At 35.0% G+C, this 21550-nt stretch overlaps 1 protein-coding gene across 8 annotated transcripts in view; it reads left to right on the top strand.

Annotated features, from left to right (window-relative positions):
- The window catches only part of CEP128 (centrosomal protein 128), a 122090-nt gene extending 108132 nt beyond the window's left edge, over nt 1-13958 (top strand). For all 8 annotated transcript variants that reach the window (XM_048059734.2, XM_066998164.1, XM_066998163.1 and 5 more), the window contains 2 exons: nt 3216-3324; nt 8817-13958. In XM_048059734.2, the coding sequence (XP_047915691.1) occupies nt 3216-3324; nt 8817-8923 (216 nt within the window). In that variant the 3' untranslated portion in view covers nt 8924-13958. The remainder of the gene's footprint in view (nt 1-3215; nt 3325-8816) is intronic.
- Nucleotides 13959-21550: the final 7592 nt, after the last annotated feature.

The following is a 21550-nucleotide window of genomic DNA, read 5'->3' as shown; positions in this document are numbered from 1 at the left end:
GCACCTTACTTTAGGACAACTACATTTTCTTATGGTACAGAACTAGGCAGTGATTCAAATAAATGACCAGAACTGAAGAATTGTGCTAGTGTTTCTGCTACTGCAATGAATCAAGATTCATTAGCAATGTATTTTCAGGTGTGTCTCTAAGCAGCTGAGCTCAAAGTCTAGGATCAAGCACCATGTTTCGAAAAACTTCAAGCTGTTTGTGTTCCCCACCTCCTTTGCAGCAGTCTTTGATCTGTGAAATGTTGACCTACTTACCAGTAGGTCTTCTAAAAACTAGAAAAGGTAAAATGAAGACAGTGTATTTTAGCTTAGTGAGTTGCTGCTGTAAGAAGGTATTGAGCTACTTGAGATAGCCATGTTGTTCTTCAGTAAGAAAGCAAGAAACAAAGCAGATTCTCTTTCAGACTATTGCTACTGATAATCTTCAATTTCTGGAATTTGTGTTGCCTTCACACAAGAGTTACTAATTCAATAGCCATTGAAATTTGGAAAATATTGAAAATCTAAGTGGAATGCAATCAGCTGAGAGTTAGAATATAGTATTGCACTAAGCTGACTGAGCTTACGAATCGTGTGATTTGAACTCTATGTTCAGAATCCGTAAAAGGCTGATTTCAAAACAATATTTCCTCTTTCTTTAGACAAGAGGGAGCATTTAATGGCTTTCTTTTAGTCAGGCCTAATTGGGTTTTTGCATGACATACAGTCTTCTTTGCTGTCACAGCTGTTACAAATAGAACAGAATGTTCAAAAACAAGTAACAGACGGGTGCTAATCTGATTTCAGTGATCAGGCTGGCTTAGTCTAAAAAATCCCTTTTTAATGCTTGCCTTTCTTACCCTCCCTTGGAACTAATTCAAATGCATTGTTGTTTCATGTTTTTAAAATGTTGATGATTTGTCAGTAAGGAGTCTCTAAAGTTGATTGGTAGAAGTGTATAGTCAAGGACATCAAAGTTCGTTCTTTCTGATGGTTTTGTTTCATGCTCTATACACAATGTAGAGCTTCTGCTGTATAAAGCTGACAAATATGTTTGGTAAATAAGAAAATAGATGTGTTAAGAAAGGGAGTTTTTTGTAAAATATTTTACATTAATTCCACAACTAATTTATCCAGAATTGTTAAACTTTCTCCTCAGATATGATCTTCTTCCTAACCTTTCTTGTAACACACTTCATTCAGCTTGCTTGCAAGCACTAATCTCAGACAGATATTAACTAATCGCATGTCCTAGCCTCTTTCATTTTAAGGAGCAAAAATGAAACCAATGTGAAAGTTCTCCTAAAAACAGTTATTATTCTTCCTTCCTTATGATTTGATTTGTTACCCCTCAGGCTTTCCAGTTTGCTATAGCCTTGTCAGATGTCCATGAAATACCTGTTGCTTAGAAGCCTGGGAAAATCATAATTGCTATTTGTATAGGTTAAAATGTAATATTTCCTCTAATGGGGGCTGGAGGCTGACAGTGATTTTCAACAAAGAAAGGATAGTAACTAAAGAAGAAATTGGGGAAAAAGAAGGTAAACATAAACAGTAATAATAAAATAAATAATAAAGAATACCAACTAAAGCAAAATCAAAAGAAAAAGTGAGAAGAAACGAAAAGATAAATGTTATGATGGATAGATTTAAATATTTTAGGACAGTTTCCCTGCTATAAACATCTGACCAACAACTATCAATGGGGAATGGCTTTAAACTAAAAAAGGGTAAATTTAGATTAGACATTAGGAAGAAGTTGTTTACTCAGATGGTGGTGAGGTACTGGAAGAGGTTGCCCAGAGAAGCTGTGGCTGCCCCATCCCTTGAGGTGTTCAAGGTCAGGCCGGATGGGGCCCTGGGCAACCTGATCTAGTGGGAGGTGTCCCTGCCCATGGCGGGGTGTTGGAACTAGGTGATATTTAAGGTCCATATAACATAAACTGTTCTATGATCTAGTCAAAGACACCTAAATGTGAATAAAATGTGTGAGAAAAGGTGGATTATGAAAGTTGAAATTTCTGTAATGAGAAAGGCATTGTATGTTGTGGATGCTGGTAGAAGTGCCTTTTTTTTTAAAAAAAAAAAAAAAAAGCTCTACTTTAACATAGCATTTCTGGAAGCAGAATGAAAAGACTAACTTTTTTTTTTTATTCTTCTGAAGTTGTTATTGTGTTATATACATTTTAGGTATCAAGTCTCTCATCAGCACGTAAGGGGATTAATATGTATAATTCCCATTAGTCTTAATAGAAGTAAATCCCTCTTCATTGATGGGACAAAAGCTCATTGTATCTCTAAATTAATGTTGAATTTTTGTTTTCTGTTTGGTTTTCAAATCTTAGTATCAGTAGGATAATAAATTGCACGATGTTTTAACAAAATTCTCCAAGGGTGTCTATGATAAGAATTCAGTAGCAAAATGGCATGTTTTATGTACTGATGCATTTGTGCATTATTATGTCTTCTCATTTCAAGAAACTGAGTAATTTGGATACCAAGCCAAGCTTTTAATCTTATTTTGGAAGGCAATGCAACTGTGGACTGCTTGCTGTATTGTTGATAAAGATTTACAGAGATTTTTGTTTAAGTGGCCTTTTAAAAATTATCTTCTTTTTCTAGCTTATAGACCAAATGACTTTGCTCACCGAAAAGCTGTATTGTATGGGTCTAGATGTAAATACTAATGTTGTGATTCAAACTTTATTTAATGTCTAAAAGAAAAAAATGAAAAAAACATCTTGAGGTATTTTGTTATGAAAAATCAGTGAAGTTAGTTTCTTCAGTGGTGGGCAAAATGTATTTAAGTTTTGTTATTATTTACTGGTTGAATTTCAGTAAATTAATGTAGACTGTTCATTGATGAAAAATTCATTATTTCCTGATGTTTGCCATGCCAATATGCCCTGCACTGTGGATGTTATGTAAACAGAGAAGAGAATGTTCTTGCAACAAATTATTATATTAACAAAGACTTGCAGTGCTCCCAATGCTTTTCTCAAGGCAAAGCAGTTTGTGCTAAGATTTTTGTAGTGATGGAACAGGCATGAAACTCATGAGCAAATTAATTTGATCCTAACTGCAATACTTAGTCTGAGAATTCAAAACGGTGTTTTCCAGGATGTGTGAAATCACAGCATATACCCATGTATTACTGTATGCATTTTGTTAAAGATTACAGCTGTTTAATATAAAGAGGTTTGTTTATTTTTATTTGGATTCCATAGGATGTGGAAATGGATGCTGACATTTCTGATATACAAGTGGCTGCTCCCTCTTCTAGTTGGCGAACTCAAAACAGTTTTTTGTCCACCTCGCTGCTCTCAGAATCAGGTTGTAAGTATTGTTTCAGAGGAAAAAAAAATCACAAGTAATGTATTTCCTCTTTTAATGCTGTTTTACTTGAAAGAGCAAGACATTCTACTTTTTGACAAAAAATGCTAGAACCATCTTAAGAGTCCTGCTGTATTTCAGTATTAGATACCAGATGGGTATCTTTGTCTAGGAAATACTTTACATCACAGTGATACTTTTTTTTTTTTTAACTGGGTAATAAAATATTTTGTGTTTGTCATCCAAACCTAGCCCAAATAAAAAGGCTGCACTTGTTTTCTGAATCTCTGCATGAACAATCATACACATGTAAGTTGTGTATCTTTTCAGGTTCCAAAGACACATCCTCAGTCAAAAAGTTCTTTCCCACATTTTTCATTTGTACTGGTTAATCTTATGTTTCTGAAGCAGTTTAACAGTAAGAGTTGAATTCACTAATTCTGCTTGTACTTCAAAATTTGTTTTTAACTATTCTTTCTATCCCTTAGTGTACATATAACTTGGTCATAAAAGGTTACAGGATCTCTGATACAGCTAGGAACTGCTCAGTAAAAGATAGGACATACTAGATCTTTCTCAGGTGCAGGAACACCCTTCCATGAGTGTCATTACTGACTTAGGAAAAATTTCTTGAATATTTTTTTTCAGCGCACCAGATATCAGCACATGGATATGAAAAACTTTTCTTCAGAAGGATATCACCTTCCATTTATTTTCAATATAGCCAGTTTGCATTCTGGCAACCTTGTGAGTTGAACCAGTTCCATTCTATGTCATGGAAAGTCCTATTTCAGGCTTCATTGCACTTCCAAACCTCTTTGTCATGGAATGAGTACACTACTGTACACTACTAATCATCAGCAATAAATCTTGAGTTGATCTGATGAGGTTAAAGCTAATTGGTTTCTTTTCCTCTCAAAATCTGTAGGTTGTGATTAATATCTTTTTGCAGAGTATTTTAAATAATAAAAATAGCAACAAAGCATATGAGTGAAAGCCTCAGTCTCTTCTGTACTCCAGGAACAGTTTCCCCCAACTCAGAGTTGTTTTTCCATTTTCCTTAATATCATCCCTGTCAATGATATTGTCCTCCAAGTTAAAGTACAGCTCAGCCTGGTGGGGGTATAGAAAAAAAATATACAAACCACACCTTACAGGCAAGTTGGACTGTTAGAACAGGTCCAGAGGAGGGCCATGAAGATAATCAAGGGGCTGGATCACCTTTCCTACAAAGAATGGCTGAGAAGCTGGGGTTGTTATCACAGTATCACAGATTTCTAGGTTGGAAGAGACCTCAAGATCATCGAGTCCAACCTCCTCGCTTGTTCTGCCTGAAGAAGAGAAGGCTCGAGGGTGACCTCACTGTGGCTTTTTAGTACTTAAAGGGGGCTTATAAAAAAAGATAGAGAGCAACTTTTTGCTTAATCAGATAACAATAGGACAAAGGGGAATGGTTTTAAATTAAAGAAAGGAGGTTTAGATTGGAGGTTAGGAGGAAATTCTTAATTCAGATGGTGAGGCACTGGAACAGGTTGCCCAGAGAAGCTTTGGTTGCCCCATCCCTGGAAGTGTTCAAGGTCAGGTTGGACGAGGCCCTGGGCAACATGATCTAATGGGTGGCATCCCTGCCCATGGCAGGGTGGGTGGAATTAGATGATCTTTAAGGTCCCTTCCAGCCCAAGACATTCTATGATCCTATGATCTCCAAGAGGTACATTCTACCTCAGTACCTCCCTGATTCTGTAAACCTGCTGCAAAAACTTGCTGGATGAAGTGCCTGATAAGGTGCTGTCATGTCCTTGCAACATTTTTCTAATGTGGTCAAATGAGGCAATTATGGAATAGTGGTGTTAGAAAAGTAGACTTTATTTTTATATAGCTGATCAGTTAATGAGATAAATTGAATAATGGGAAATAATTTCCATTTCAACTGAAGCTATTCTATTCTGTTTTTTCTACCAGCAAAGAGCACTGAATTTGATAGAATAAGTTGGTGGACTAGTTAAAGATGATCTTGGACGGTCTTTTCTAGATGATCTTAGAGGTCTTTTCCAACCTGAATGATTCCATGATTCTATGAAATACGGTGACTTACAAATGCTAAAGGTGATCAGCCTCACAAAGGAGTGACATAATGGTGGTGGATTATAGTTTCGAAACTGAAACAGGATTGTATTGCTATTTGCATAAAAATATAATATCTTTCATAGGGGCTTCCTTGATACAGGAAAGAATATTATTATCAGGAACAGGGATGTTTCTTTGGGTTGAACGCTGAAGTGTATGTAGTCAATTCATTATTATTTTGGTTAAATATTATTTTCTTTTAAACATTAAGAGTAATCACAGTTACACACATTGCTTATAGCATTAGTTGGATTTAATGCTGCGTTAGGAGCCTGATAGTAGGATTAAAACTCCTTTATTTCAGTAGCTTATTCTGGGTAGTGGTAGTAAAGATGAATCATTCTATTTCCTGTCGAAAAGATGCTGTTATCAAACTCTATCCTCTTAATGTTCCAGTACTTGATGGGCATTCTTAACAAAGACATAAAGTGAACAAGCCCTTGAAAGAGATATTTTCTAACATTTCTAATTTGTGGGAAGAAAGAGGAGAGCCCAAGGTACAGTAGAGTTTGTGTGTAGGGAACCAGAATACCAATCTGACAAACCATTTTTTTCTCTAATTCAGTTGGGAGAGGTTTTTACCAACACTTAGCTTTCCAGAGGTAAAAGACAAGGGGTGAATGAAAGACAGTAGTGATTCAGTGTTGATCATTCTGAAATATTTGCAAAGTCTTAAGCATTTGAGGAAGGCTTTGTTTGAAACTGCATTCAGTCATGGCTAAGGGACTTTTTTCTTGTCTAAAACTTTCAGGAAGGTATTTTCCACATCACAAGTGAAACAGATCTTCATATTTCATATTTTCCAATATTTTCCAAATCCCAGAGTCGTGCTGAGGTGTTTGTTTGTTTTTACTTTTTCCTATTCATTTTTAAGGGAAAGGAACTGGTTATATAAAAAAAAAAATAAATCTTTGGAGTTTTAGTTCCTTAATTGCATTCTATTACAAATCCATTTGTCTGATTTTCTGAGGCTAAAACAAGGAAGTAGTCTTAAGATATTTTTTTCTATTTCTGATTTTATTTGACTGTGATAGGATAAAGGTTTTTAATTTCTCACTTTGATGATTCTTTACACCTAAGTGCTATTGTATGTTCTTTGTGCTCAATTTGTAAGTAGGAGAGCAAGTCAGGTGCCTGTTGAAGATATCTTATGTATTTTATAAGTTCTAGTATATCTGTCTAGGTGTCTTTGCAGGAAGGCACAGATTTCCCATAAGTCCCATCACATCTTTTGAATCCGTTTGTGGATGTTTGTGATACCTTAAGGCATTTGAATGAATCCATAGACATTGGTTAGTGACTGAATGTTTTATGCTGACCTGTACTCCACCATTCAAATTTTAAAGTGTATTTTAAAGTTGTTGCAATAGTTCTCGAGTGAAAGTTCTGCAGTGATATTAATGTTACAAGAAGCTTTTCTTGTAACTGGCACTGAACAGCAAATGATAAAATCAGCTACTTCACTCATCTTAGTCACATAAACTCCATGAACTTTTAATTTCAGTAATGATATTAATTAGTTATAATTTGAGGCTTTGACAGTGAAGTCTAATTTGAGGTCTTTTGCTTCTAGCCTCCTGTAGCTTTTAATAAATCTACCTGTAAGTGTCATCACCTATTTGCTGTGACTAATTCATCTCCTTACTTCTTCAGAAATAGAAGACTTTTTTTTTTTTTTAAATTCAGTTTCCAGAGCGGTTTGCAAGCCTTTGTGATTTAGTGTATCTCCACTACATCTCTCTTAGACTCATAAAACCTTACAGATTATAGAGTCAAGTAGTATTAGAAAGTCTCTTCCCAATGTGTGTCTCATATGACTTGGAGAGAGCAGATGCATTTAATATACTTTAATTTATCTTCAAGGGGAAACCTGAGATTTAAGTTCCAAATTGGTTGAAGAAAGGGAAGAAAATATGAAAGAATAATTAGAAAAAACAGTCTGCATCCATTTAACATAAAGTTGCCAATCAGCACAAAGGTGAAAGGAAGAGTAGTTAGTACTGTTTTATGTCTGGTCTTCATGTTTATAGAAGTTCTTAGAAAGCACAATATTTAACTGACATAATTTATACAAGGAATTGTTCATTAGATATGGTTTGCAGTCTACATTACTATCAGACCAAATGGTTAGTCTAAAATTTTACTATTTGTTATCTAAAGAATAATCCTCAGAAATTGTTTTTCATGGCCACTGTGCTTTTCTTCAGTTTTATAGCACAAAGGTCCCAAGAGTTACAGATGCTTTACATTAGCTTTGTGAATTGGTTCCTCTCTCTCTTTGTACAGTTCATCACTTCAAGGTTTTAACATGGATCTTTTCCCAGCAGCCATATGGCTTTCTGGCTTTCTGGTGTTGTTGGGAATTTATGTTCCAGGGCTTCATAAGCTATGACTTTATGGAGAAGAAAATAGCCACCAGTTTTCCAGACTTCTGTATTTGGGGTCACAGTCTTCTCTGACACTTTGGACCTAGTGATAAACAACACTCTTGTTTCAACATGGTATATAGTAGGAATGATATCATGGCTGAATAAAAACAAGTTGCTGTAAATGTTGATTTTTATTGTCATGACAATTAACTCCCACAATGTATGCTGATGTCTCTCTTTATCCCTCTATGCATACTTTTTCATAAGCTCTTAAGACAATTTGAATTGACATTTATAAACAACTAACTTAATTAAAATTAAGAAGACATAATGCCATAATGCTGTTAGACGCCATTCTAGAACAAAACCTTCCAGTGTTGCACAATGGTAAGAACCTGGAATAATTGGAAATTACAAAATGCAAATTCATTTAGAGAAGGCCCCAGGGAGACCTTCCAGTGGCCTTCCAGTGCCTAAAGGAGGCCTACAGGAAAGCTGGGGAGGGACTCTTTGTTAGAGAGTGGAGTGATAGGACAAGGGGTAACAGCTTTAAACTAAGAGGGTACATTTAGATTAGGTATTACGAAGAAATTCTTTAGTATGAGGGTGGTGAGGCACTGGAAGAGGTTGCCCAGATAAGTTGTGGATGCCCCATCCATGGAAATGTCCAAGGCCAGGCTGGATGGGGCTTTGAGCAACCTGGTCTGGTAGGACCATGGCAGGGTGGTTGGATCAAGGTGATCTTTAAGGTCTGTTCCAACCCCCACTTTATTCTGTGATTGACAATAGCATTAAAATATATTCCTCTAGAAAAATAAATGTTTCTCAATTCATACCATTATTAATATTGAATATTTATTAATACCATATTATAGCTGTGTAAAGGATAATATTACATCATGAAACATATTTCAAATAAACATATACATGCTCAGAAAGGAGAATATGTGTTTTTCTAAAGATGTTTAATTACTTTTTTTGTCTGACTCTTATTTTTAGCACATTTGAAAAGAATGGTTCCTTTTGATACAAGTGCCACAAAGGAAGATTCCATTAACATTGCTGTCAATGAAATGAAGCTGCAAGCAGAAAGAGGGAAGCAGTAGAACATTGTACAAAAATGCAAAAGCTTTCTCTGTGGTAAATTCCATCCCACTCTCACTCTTTTTGAGCAGTCGTAATTTCATCTGCTGTAGGAGGATATACTCTTAATGACTCAGCAATTGCCAAACCCTGCCAAAGTGGAAGAGCCCCAAGAACAAGTCTAATGAGCTCCTGTGATAATTTATGTAACTTGTGCACCAAAGTGGTTTTGGGACTATGGTATCCTCTTACATTTGTTTCTGCAGTCCTAAACTAATTTTATTGTATCCCTGAAATATTATGAAATGAAAGAACTGTGATGTTAATCTTTGCTATGAGTGTATTTACCCCTACACAGGAATAGTGTGGACATTTTTTTTGATAAGATTTCATAACACTATTAATAATCAAAAAATATTCAGAAATTACTTTGTCCTAATATTTATTAAAAGAGTCATTATGCAGTGTTGTATAGACATATTTATGATTTCAGGTTCTTCAATTTGCAACAATCATTTAAGGAAGAAGCAATAAATATTGAACAAAACCAAATTTCCTCAAAATCAGTGGAAATTGATATGATGCTCTCAGGTTCAGCATATGTCTGTCACTTGTAAGGTTTTTAGTGCTATTCTTCTGATCAGAATAATTTTATTAGGTTTGGCAAATCTGACCTTGTGGAACCTGTGGTAAGGCATTTAACAGCACCAGCATTTCACCCGTCTGTATGAAGCACATTGAAGGGCACTGCCATGTGGCTGTGAAAATTTTAATAGCAACGTTTAACGATTACTTATTTATTCTGTTTTCTTCTCTATTAGAAGAGATGTCATAATGAATTTAAAATGTTATGGAAATACGATATTGCATGGTTGTATTCATGTGGACGTCTCTAAACAAATAAGGTACAATTCTGGATTACTGTGATCTCAAACAGCACATTGCAGCAGAATCTTTTGCTGTCAGAAGAAATGCTAGTGTTTTTGATGGTCCTGGTTTTATTTCCCTTCTCCAGTGCTTCTGGTTGAATAACTACTGATGTGCCTTAAAAAAACCCTGCCAAATCTATCAGAGTACTGTAGCGACATGAACACCATTACAACAATTCTGTTTTGTATGCTTTTTCATACTTAAGAAGTGTTTCTCTGAAAAACTATATTTTTTAGCACTGTAGATGCTCAGGTCATTATGTGCCACCTGGAAATAGGACCTTTTTATCTTTTTTAAGTTTCTGAAGAAGTGTTCTGAAGTCCCTCTGGGTTCTGTGGACTTGTCAGAATGTATATGTATTCAGCCTGTTTCAAACAGAACTTCTTGCTGGGAACAACAAAATTGGACAAGAAAATAAGAAAATATTGAATTAATTTTGCTTTTGTTTTCTATACAATTTTTTTTTCTTTCTAACATGGTTTAAAACATTTTCTTTACCTTCTGTATGTGTATAATGCTATGCATAGTAGTGCTGGCATTGGCTTTTTGCAGACTTCTGGCACATCTGTTAATTGAAGGTCAGGAAAGCAAAACAGGCACATTCATCTTTTCTGATCTCAACAGCAATGACAAGGCCAGGACAAAAATAAAAACAAATAATCTATTTTGGAGAAGGCAAGACAAACAGAAACCTGTTTGTGTCATGGTCGACAAAGAGTGTGGAAGTCATGAAGCAGTGCTTAACTCAGGCCACAGTTACCATAAACTAAACTTACTTTAAGTGTATCCAACATGTGTAATTTATTCTTTTTTTAATTAGATCAGAGCACAGCTGGAAATAGACTGTTTAAAATATTTTAACTGGTTTGGTGAAATATTAGAAAATTGCAAAATAAAATGTCACCAGCTTGCAGACTTTATGGTACCTAAAAAATATGGCAAAAAATATAGAAAGGTAATTTTTAAATATATTATACAACAGTAACTCATGCACTCAAATTACATCATGTTCAAATGAGTCTGATGCGTGGATTGCTGATGGATTAAGTGTATGCCCAACCCACTTTACTGATGCTGAAATAGATTTTGAACTAAAGCACCTGTTGGTAAATGAATGATGGTCTAAGAGTCTCAGACGAGAAGCAATATGAAAAATAGCATCCTCTCTTTTTCTTAAGTAATTTGTAAAAAATCTGGATATTCATTGCTCTTACCATTTTATGTATTTATACATTTTTTCCTCACTTGTAACTCACAAATCTGAAATATCTTTCCTTAAAACTGTTACTATCACTACTACTTTGTAGTGTTTGACAACTCTGGATAAGCATTCTGCACTCCCTCACTACTGCATAAAGTATTAAATCATTTTTTTAACAATGCAGGACAGAAATGACTGCTAAGCGAATAAATTTGGTATGTTCAGTGCTCAGTATATTTGCCTGTAGCTGTGTGACTGGGTTTACAGTAGAGTTTTCTTTCCTTTTTAAAAAAAATTTCTAAAAGGAATAGAAGGGAAGAAACCAAACCACACAAACACGCGCACACACACACACACAAAAAGAGGAATTTTTTATGAGTAAGCTTATAGTTTCCAAAGCCAGGAAATTGTTTCTTAAATTTACCCTCTTGGCCTGGCAATCCAGATAGCATGTAATATTTGTCTCTCTTCCACCTTTGATAGAGGTTCATATTACGAAGTGAATTTTGTTTCCTTTTTACTGAAGGCTGAAGTTCCATTCATGACATTATATGAAACTGCCCCTTTGTGGTTTAAGAAATAATATTTTTTCCATATTGGACTGAAATAATATTCCTCTGACCAGTTTCAGTTTTTTAAAGTAGAAAACCAGATCATTTTTGTATAAAGCATATTTATATTTCATATCTTAAAAATTATTGTCCTTTCTGGTCATCAGAATTGATTTTAACCCTCTAATGTCCTGTTCCTTCATTCTTGCCTGAAGCAGTAATTTTCGATAATGAAAACATGTGGTAACCCCACCTAAATCGGTGTTTTATTTTTATTCTGGTCAGTATTTGGTAAACGAGGTAACTTTGTATATATGTACTAATTAGTGGATATGACAAGCTAATAGAAGGCATCCATGTTGTTTAATGCTGTCCTGGAATACAGTGGTTCAATATAAGGCTTTCAGAAATGCACTGGACCTTCATTTCAGCATCAAATAATTGTCACTCCAGTAACCTTTAAATTTTGTAATGTCTTTCAGTTCTTTAGTGATGTACAGCGGACTTAAGAGTACTTATTTTTAATTACTTTTGAGAAGATAATTACTAAATATTTAAAAGAATTTATTTTTATTATGTAATTGTTATCCTAAGAAAAAACTTCATAATAAAAGTAGAAGGAGGCAGTGTCTGTCCCTTGTGGAGTGAAGTGGAGCAGGACTAAATTATGATATAAAACAAAGCAATTTTCTTACATGTCTCAAAATTTTCATAGAAGCCAATGTTCAGTGATGGTGAAAGTACTCCTTGAATAATCAGACCTCAGCCACATTACTAGTCTTGTTTCAGCTATCTCACCAATGTCAATAAAGAAGATAAAATTCCTTAGAACAAAGGAAATACTACTCTTATATTCTCTAAAGTCCATTTTTTTGAGCTAAGGAATCTGCATATCAGTTCATCTCTGGTTTACAAGGCATAGCGTCTGCACTGTATGGCACTGAATGGATTTTTCATGAATGAAAATGCTGATGTTACTATTACAGTAAAGAACTGTGTATTTTTATAATACAGATACCATTTTTATTGCTGCAAGTTAGTAGTTTAAGACCTGAATACATTCTCATACCTATAATATACAGAAGAATTCATTCATACACTTCTGTAGACTGCTTGTTACAGTGAAATTTTACCATGGTTCTGTAGAACTGCATTAGTAACATATTTAAGTCTCTCTAAGCCCTGCCTTCACCTCACAGAAGTAATTGATACTGAAGCTAGTGAGAGCTGCAGGTCAGTATCTGGGGTTGCGGGAGAATATAACACACATTCCGGATTTTTGATCTAATTGAAGAATTTAGAAGCAGATATAGAGAAAACCTAGTAGTACAAGGAATGGGAAGCAGCTTATGATTTGAATTTCAGAACACTTTTGTTCTTGGTGTTTTAATTTAAGAACTGCTTTAGAACTGGCATCTGCATCTATATAAAAGCAATCCCTAAGTAAGAACCCATCTTGGATGAATTATTTTCTTTACATATTAAAATATTTTCCACTCTAGCACAACTCATCTCTACCTCTTACCGTAAGCATTAGGAGCTGTTAGGAGCTTTATTTCTTTACTATATAAAGAACTAGATTAGATTTTAAATCTGAAAAACATATTAGTACTGTATACAGAAGTACAGCAGGGCAGAATCTGATAACCTTGGTCTTTCAAAAATCTGAACATAATGCCTCTGGGAACATTGACAACAAAAATGAAAGAGGTTACTGTGGTTAAAATACAGCAACTTCCAGCATTTATCATTTGTACTAACAACAATAGCAGTCGTGTTTCCAAAGCTGGAGTTGCAAATCTGCCATTACTTAGCCTGTAGGAATGAGCCTTTTTTTTCTTGCCATAATAGTGGTAAGATCTGAAATATCATATGCCTTCAGAAAATATGCAGTGACGATTTTTTTTTAAATTTCTCATCATTTTATTTAAGCACCTGTGTGGTACTGTTTCAAACTAAATAATCTTGGAACCTGATTATAACACGCTTTCATTAAAATATTATATTTAAGTACAGGAACTGTATAAATAAACCTCTATTAGGATTAATTCTTCTATCTTTATTTAGGCAAATGGCTCCTTAGTTGGTGTTTTGCTAGAATAAGTCAGGAATTTTTCCTTTGTTTTATTTTCATCTGTTGTCAGACCAGAATTGTTTTTATCTTGGACTGTTTTTCTCCTCTGTCATCTACATTGCACTAGTATGTCAGAATACATATCATAATTTCTGCACTTACTCCACATTAATAATTTGGTAGTTGATATGCCCAGGGAATGACAGTAATTATGAAGGCACTTGTTGCCTATAACATCTTTTTTCCTGTAAATTCTGCCACTTTTATTTGTTTGCCAGAATAAAGCTTACTTGGTAAACTATTATCAGATCACAAGTCTAATTTTAGAGTTTATCCCACAGGCAAAAGGAAATTTATCTTACTAGGTTTGCTGAGATTTTTCTAAATGTTATCATTCATTTTACTATCAGTCTGTAGTGGAAAATAATGGAAGATAAACATTACTGTAGTAATCCTGAAATATTATTAATTCCAGGCAGAAAAAAGGCCTAAAAAGGCCTACAGACTAATGCAGGAGATCTGCCTAAGAACAGTGTAGAACCACAAAATCTCATATTACAAAGAATTTTTCTTCAGTATGTCAGTATTATTACTGACCCTCAGTACTCTCAGTAGAAACAGTTGCTGATATCTAAAATATTTTTGAGAAGCAATACTAAAATTTGCTAAAGGAGATCACACAGTATCATTCTGCAAATGTAGATTTCTGTGTCACTCACATTGTTAAGCAAGCATTAAACTGGGAAGTCAGCCTAATTTATGTACTGGCATTAGGCTATTCACAGAAACCGCCAGTGACCCAGTTTTGGACTTACTGTGGAAAATGATGAAGATGAGCTGTATTTTACTACTGGCCAAGAGAACAGTTTGCATCTGTGGAATAACCTATTTTGTATATGCAGCTCAGTGAGTGCACCATTTTTAGCGAGGCCTTCGCCGCCGGGTCCAACACTGACAACAATCTCATCCAAACAGCTGCAACCATGAAGACATCATGTAGCTGGCAGAATTTTTGTTGTATGTTTTGACTAAGAGAATGTCAGTAAATCCATCAGAAACCATGGAGTTGTTTGTTTTGTCTTCACCAGAGAGGTCTCTGGTGAAGTCATAAAGCTAAAAAGCACAGAATCCATAGTCAGTGTGAGATACATCAGCAGGCTCTCCAGCCATGGAATTTGGATCTGTTAGCATGCTGTCCACTGTGTGATTAGAGATCCATATGTTAATGAAGCACTGATCAGAAAAGTTTAAAAAAAAAAAAAAAGTGGGGTGGATTTTTCTTGTAAAATAAAAATATCTTTGTGAAAGCAGAAAAATGAAGTCTCAAAGTCAAGAAACACTTCGTTTTTCCGCAATGCAAGTCATTTCTTAAGTTGGAGTGACTGCCTTTTATAGACTACCTTTCTAGCCCCTGAATATATTAATCAATAGGCATCAGTCCCATCTCATATCATCTTTTGCTGTTAGAGACTCACTTACATTGTCTTAGACTTGATTATACTTTGGGCAATTCTCTTATATGAGGTGCGCTGGAAAAAAGTGACAAATAGGCATTTAGACAGCAGGTAACGCAAGAGTGTTCATGCTGTGTAACGCTGTTTTTGAAGGTGAATCACTTTTGAAGCTGAAATTTATATATTTGCTTATTAACAAATGCTTTTTTTTTTTTGGTATTGTTTTTTGTTTTCCCCTGGGAATATGTGAGAAGAAAAAAAAACAACAGTCATTTTTCGGTTCTGGAATGTTTTATCATTTTATGCTGCCAGTTCCTGTTTAATTTAGGGATAAATAAAAAAGCAGCTAATCCCAATACCACATAACAGGCTCTCCTAATTAGGTTAATTGCTGCATGAGTAATTTTCATTCAGATCTTTTGTTTTTATTTAATTCAAATAAAATACAATGCTTTTCACATTTAGTATTCTAAAAGTGAAACAAAATGAATCTTGTGATGTGGCATTTCTGTTAGGAAATTCTCAAGCTCAGGTTGCCCAGGCATCCAACACATGTGACAGTGGACATGTTACATCACATTTTCTAGTCCCCATTTTCTAGTCCACACATCCTAGTGTTGCTGCTGCAGTATGCTGTAAAGTGACTGCACAAAATCTCGGAATTCCACTGAACTAGATGTGTGCAGGGTGCTCTGTACTGGTATAAAGTCAGAAAGGTCGGTTAGATACCTCTAAACCTCCTACCTGTTAATGTAATGGTGATAGGCATACTGGAATGAAATTCCTTGGCAAGCAATTGTTTCCTGACATAAAGTCCTTGAAAGACCATTGCCAGTAGTAGTTCAGCAAGGAGGACTCCAGCTCCTGATTTAATATAAAAGGCTACCTGACCACGTTCCTGTATAAATTCAACTCTCAGCAGAGTATTAGGAAAACCTCTGTAAAAAAATGTGTATGTCTTGTCTTTGTTAAATTTATATCCTATTTATTCTGTCTCATAGATTTGATTCTATGTGTCTGTATAAACATACAGTTACTTTTCATTCCTCTAAAACATAGTAGAGAGGCAGCTTAGTGAATCTGACATTGCTGAAGTAACCAGTTTCTTCCATATTTGATTTCCAAAGTGTAAAGGTGTGTTGAGACTTGCAATAGCTGCATAGACATCAAGTATAGTCCTGTTCACATAATTACATAGCTTACAGTCATAGACATGCGTAAACATTTATGATCATACACTGTCAAATTTTATTGGCCTAAAAGAAAACTAATCCTTTGTGCTTTGAAATCCAGACCTCACTGAAGTTAGCAGAGGCCTTGTCACTAATATCACTGGAGTTAGCTTGAAGAAAGGAGAAGGAAAAATATTCTCAACCTATATTTCACTGCATTTTGGAGGTCTCCAAGTCCACTATATGTGTTGGTCCAGTGAGCAAAAAAATACATACTAAAAAATCCATATCTTATCAAAATATCTTCTTAGCAGACTGTAAGTATTTGGAAAAATTACACACTATCACTTTTTTCTAAACTAGAATTTTTCTCAAAAAAAAATCTCAGAAATAAGATTTGGGGTTCAATTGGGCTCTTATATAAGTACTTTTATTTTTCAAGAAGACTAAAATTCAATTATATAATGAAAACCACTGTACTTCTAAATGGCCTTAATTTAAAAATTATGAAATTTGAGAAATTCAGAAAAATGTTTGTTGTTATTGTGGGTTACTACAGCTTTTTCGAAATAATAATTAAACCTTAAAGGAGGGATAGTTCATCTCTTTAAGATGTATCAGCTATATTTCACAACACTCACCACTACATTTTGTTTCACATCAGTTTTTCAACAAAAAACAGTACTTCAAAAAGTACCTAAAGTTAAAATTTTCATATATGTAGGCAGAAACTAATTATATCTTACATCTAAAGAGCAACATTATTGCTATACCTTTATTTCTTTATTTTGAAAAAGAGACTTCTGAAATAAAAACAATTTATTGTTATCTATTTTTCAGATATTCTCTAACTTCTGCAGTAAGTCTTTCAACATTTGGCTATATGATAGCTTTGATACCAGGTTGCTTTCCAAGATATTTTCATCTTTTTTTTTTTTTTGGTGTTTTTTTTTTTTTCATTAGCTACCATCTTTTAGGATGGAAAAAAGTCATCTCAGCAGTGCTAAAAACTCCATGATGAATTAAATTACTTCTTGGCTATTATTTTTGTGAATTGCATGGATGCATGTACAATTAAATCTACAATTCGCATTTTCAGAACACCTCTCATGTATTTAGGAACAAATGATTGTGGAAGTATAAAAGGAGAAATTTCTTTCTGTGTTATTTCTAAGCATGTGTCCTTGTCAGCCTGCGAAGTTTGCAGTGCTCAGTTACATGCATGAGGTCTGACTCGTGTCACATCAGCGTACCAGTTTTATTGTTGTATGGTTGCACTGACTTCAGTATGCCTATGCCTAATTTATATCAACATGCAGCGAGAATCAAATCTCGCTTTAAATAAAGTACCAGGCAGAATACTAAGTGGTGAGATCATGTAGATGACATTTCAAAGTATAAGAAAGCCTTATATTGTGCTTTGAGTATGCTGCTGTAAATTGGTGGCTTGACATAGGATCTGCAGGTATGTTTATGTATCAGTTTGATTATGACTCTACCAAGAAAGTTCATATGTTAATTTAACATCAACATTTGTACCTACTTTCTGCAATCAGAATGTAAAATATTAGCCAATGAGATAATAACAAAAATATCAATCTTTATTACTATTTGCTGACTTGGACTTACACCAAGCTGTTTCTGAAAGCAAGATCACAAGTGTTTATCGCATCTCAGGAGACTGTTAGTGCCTTTGCAGGTTCAAAGTTGCTAGCTTTACTCATAATTTAAAGTGTAACATGAAATGTCATTTTTGTAAGCTAACAAAATAAATTATTTTTCCAAGCAGCACATAGCATCTGTATTCATTTGCCTAACACTGCCAAATTCATGTAAAAACCTGTTTTATGTAATTGTTTTGTTTGTTTGTTTGTTTGTTTTGGTGAAATCTATATGCTTGATGTGGATTTATTTTGTCTGATTTTGTTTTTTAGCCTGCTTCTGAGAACAACAAAATGCTCATGGATTTTTGATTTGTTTTCTTTTGTTTACTGTAAAATTTGCTTAAAAACTAAGATGGTAGTTTTGAGGCAAGACAATATTTTTCGTTAGAAGGGTGTGTTTAAAACGTTTATTTAGATAAAAGATTTATTTGCCATTATGGTACAAAAAATAAATTTGGCAACATGTAGTCTTACAATAGGGGTGGGTGTTTACATTGGCCGTGAATCACCGTGTTTTTTCAGAGATGTCCTTGAATGAGACAAGCCTCGTACCAAGTGTAAATGAAATTCATTTGACTAAACTTGGGTTTGTACAGAATACATACCTCTGTTTAGACAAACCTACCTTTGCAGTTAGCAGAGTACCCAGGACCTATGGCATGATTCATCTTGCCCCAAAGGAAATACCTAAGGCTTGATCAAATGAATTGCAGCCACCTGCACTAACCGTGTTCACTAGATCTCCACTGGGGGAGAAAAAGGGAAACCAGACAGCTACTTTCAATGCATAGGCTTGCATAGGCACTTAAATCAGGTGGGGTTCACTGTGTCCACCTGCACAGTGGGGTCTCTCCATGAGTGTTTCTTCTGGATTCCATGGTAAGTCCTTTATTGCCTTAAACAAAAGATCACTGAAATCAGTGGGACTGGATGCATTTAACCTTTCAAAATGATTGAGCTATTACAGTATTTAATGGGGAAAAAAAATCGTTGCTGAAAAGTTCTGTAGATCTAAATTTCTATGGAAGCATTTCATGGAAAAGCAAAGCCTTGCATTATATTTTCAAATACAAAGTAAAACCAAAACTAAGATGATATGCATTGCAGTGTATTGCATACACATTGCATTGTTCCATATAAAGATATTTTCTCGTTCTGGTTTCGCTTGACTGACTGACTGATGGCCAAGCTACACTTTCTTTATATCAGGAGAAATTGCTCGTTGAAAGCCTGTAATTACTTTATTAATTCAGTTCTCCTCAATTATGTATTCCCTTTCCTCTTGCAGTTAAGAGTTTTTGCTTGTCTTTTACATAGTTACGTGATCTGCAGGTGGTTTTTGTTGTTGTGTTTTGTTTTGTTTTTATGGCAAGCATCTTTTTTCCTTCTCAGACTATTTTTTTCTCTATCATCAGCAGGTAAATTCTAGTGTTACCTGTAAAACTAAAGTCAGCAAGGTTGAGAAAGGAGTTGTTACTTGATGGTGTCCTGTAGTGATGTCAACTGAAATCATGAATTTACAAGATTTCATACTCACAAGCAGTAAAGCCATAGGAGTAAACACAGATGCCACAGCAACAGCATCAAGGACAAATTTTACTGTGACTATTTTAGATGTTATAGGAGCAGAGAGATACTATTTTACAGCAATATATTTTAAACACATTCTTGCATTCAAAATGATGTTTCAAATGAACAGTAACTGACATTAACTAGTGGTATGTTGTAATTGGATTTTAAAAAGTGATTTTTGGCTCCAGCTCCTGCTACCCCACTGCTAATTTTATGGGGATCTAGGGGTGGGTTGGCCTAAAGGCTATTGAGCTAGAAAAACTCTCAGCTGAGATTACTTACAGTCTTCACCAGCATCCAAGATTTAACCTGGAAGCTCTTGCCAAATTCCGGTTTAATTTGCTACATATGCTTTGTCTCCCCTCTAGTACTTCACTGAGATATGGAATTCTTTTTTTGTATCAATGTTACATTTTTTGCACTCCTGTTTTCTCTGGGAGGAAGGATAGAGTAGTCTAAAGTGATAAGTGCAGGGAAATGAAACAGAGAATCTTAGTGATACGAAGTTAGACCTGTCCTATCCTACATCCTCTATACCTGACATAGGTATATAAATTTTCTGTCTCTCAGAGCTGATTTCTTGTGCACAGGGCCATTGATCTGGTTATAAAACTATAATGGTATTATATCTATGTAATATGTATAATCTACAATAAAATATGTCATTATATGTTTTGGTCCACATTTTTAATCACATTGCTTATATATAAATTATATGGTCTTGCAGTAGTACCAACATGGAGAAGGAGCTGCAAGTGTTGCATGTGGCTGTATATACAATGTATATACACTGCAACTGCTTAAATATGGCATATTTACGTTGCTTTTATCCATTTCTTTGTGGTGTTTAATTCCAGTTGATGTTTCAGGCATGTACAAATCAACTAGAGTGTTCCTTATTTCTATCTGCAGCTTCTAGTGAATGTATTCAGCACAAAGCAGTTACGTTACATTTTTAAATGTTTTTTAAGGCCAGTTGTTAGTTGAAGTCACAGGTACTCCAGGGAGAACATGTTGTAATTTTGATGGCACTTTATAAGAAGAAATGGTTACCAAAAGAATAATAAGTAGTGTAGGATCCACAAGGGGAAAAAAAAGAAAGAAAAGAAAGGCCAGGAACATCCTATAGAGTGTTTGCATTATTATATCACATAGGAACTGGCCTAACTCCTGTCTCCCATTGTGCTAAATACCACAAAGAGAAGAAAGTTTACTATAGCTGTCTTTTAAAAACTTCCAAAAGTAGGAATGGGTAGCCAAGCTTTGTATTAGTTTGTTTCAGTTCACCTGCTCTAAAGAATGGGTTATAGAATTCTCCCCGTTAGCAATAGGCATGGAAGGAATGTAGTCAGAACTGCTGGCAGTTTTGGATGCAGATCAGCTTTAAGTGAGGCATTCTTGTGTGCCTGGTTTGTAGAATTGTGTACTGGCCTCATAAACTGTCCTACGGTAATGAGATCTCTCTTCTTTGCCTCTGAAGGAGGCAGCAGGCTTCAGCCTGAGATCTATCCTCTGACAATACAGCTCTCGAAGCAGACAAATAACCTGCAGGCCTCTTTACAAATTTAAAACAAGAAGTTTATTCTAGTCTCCTTTTGAATACCTTAATAAGTGATCATTAGGTAGAACTGAAAAAAAAACACACTAGCAAACACTGTCTGGAAAAGGCCAACTGAAAAACGAAACTTAAATGATCTCCACAGAACAGGATGACTACGAGGCCAAGTCAGTATGTCTGATGCACTTGCACACTGCATTACAGCTCACACAAGATTTTTCAACGAATAAGGAAGGTAGGTTGATAGAAAGAGTGGAAATGTTTCAGTGGTAGTATCAGGAAAATGCATTTGTTACCTTCTCAGAAGCTCCATCTAGCTGTAGGTCAATAGTGTGGATCTCACCTTATGCTTGTTTTGTGGTTGAGGATGCCACTGAAGTATGAAGCGGTATTTCTTCCTGACCTGCCCCTGTCTACCTCCTGGTGCCTCAAATTCAGTTAGGAACTAAACCAGAGTACAAGACTGGGTCTACA

Source organism: Anser cygnoides, chromosome 5 (genome assembly GCF_040182565.1).
Source record: "Anser cygnoides isolate HZ-2024a breed goose chromosome 5, Taihu_goose_T2T_genome, whole genome shotgun sequence".
Classification (NCBI taxonomy): Eukaryota; Metazoa; Chordata; class Aves; order Anseriformes; family Anatidae; genus Anser; species Anser cygnoides.
This window is presented reverse-complemented; position numbering and strand designations above follow the sequence as displayed.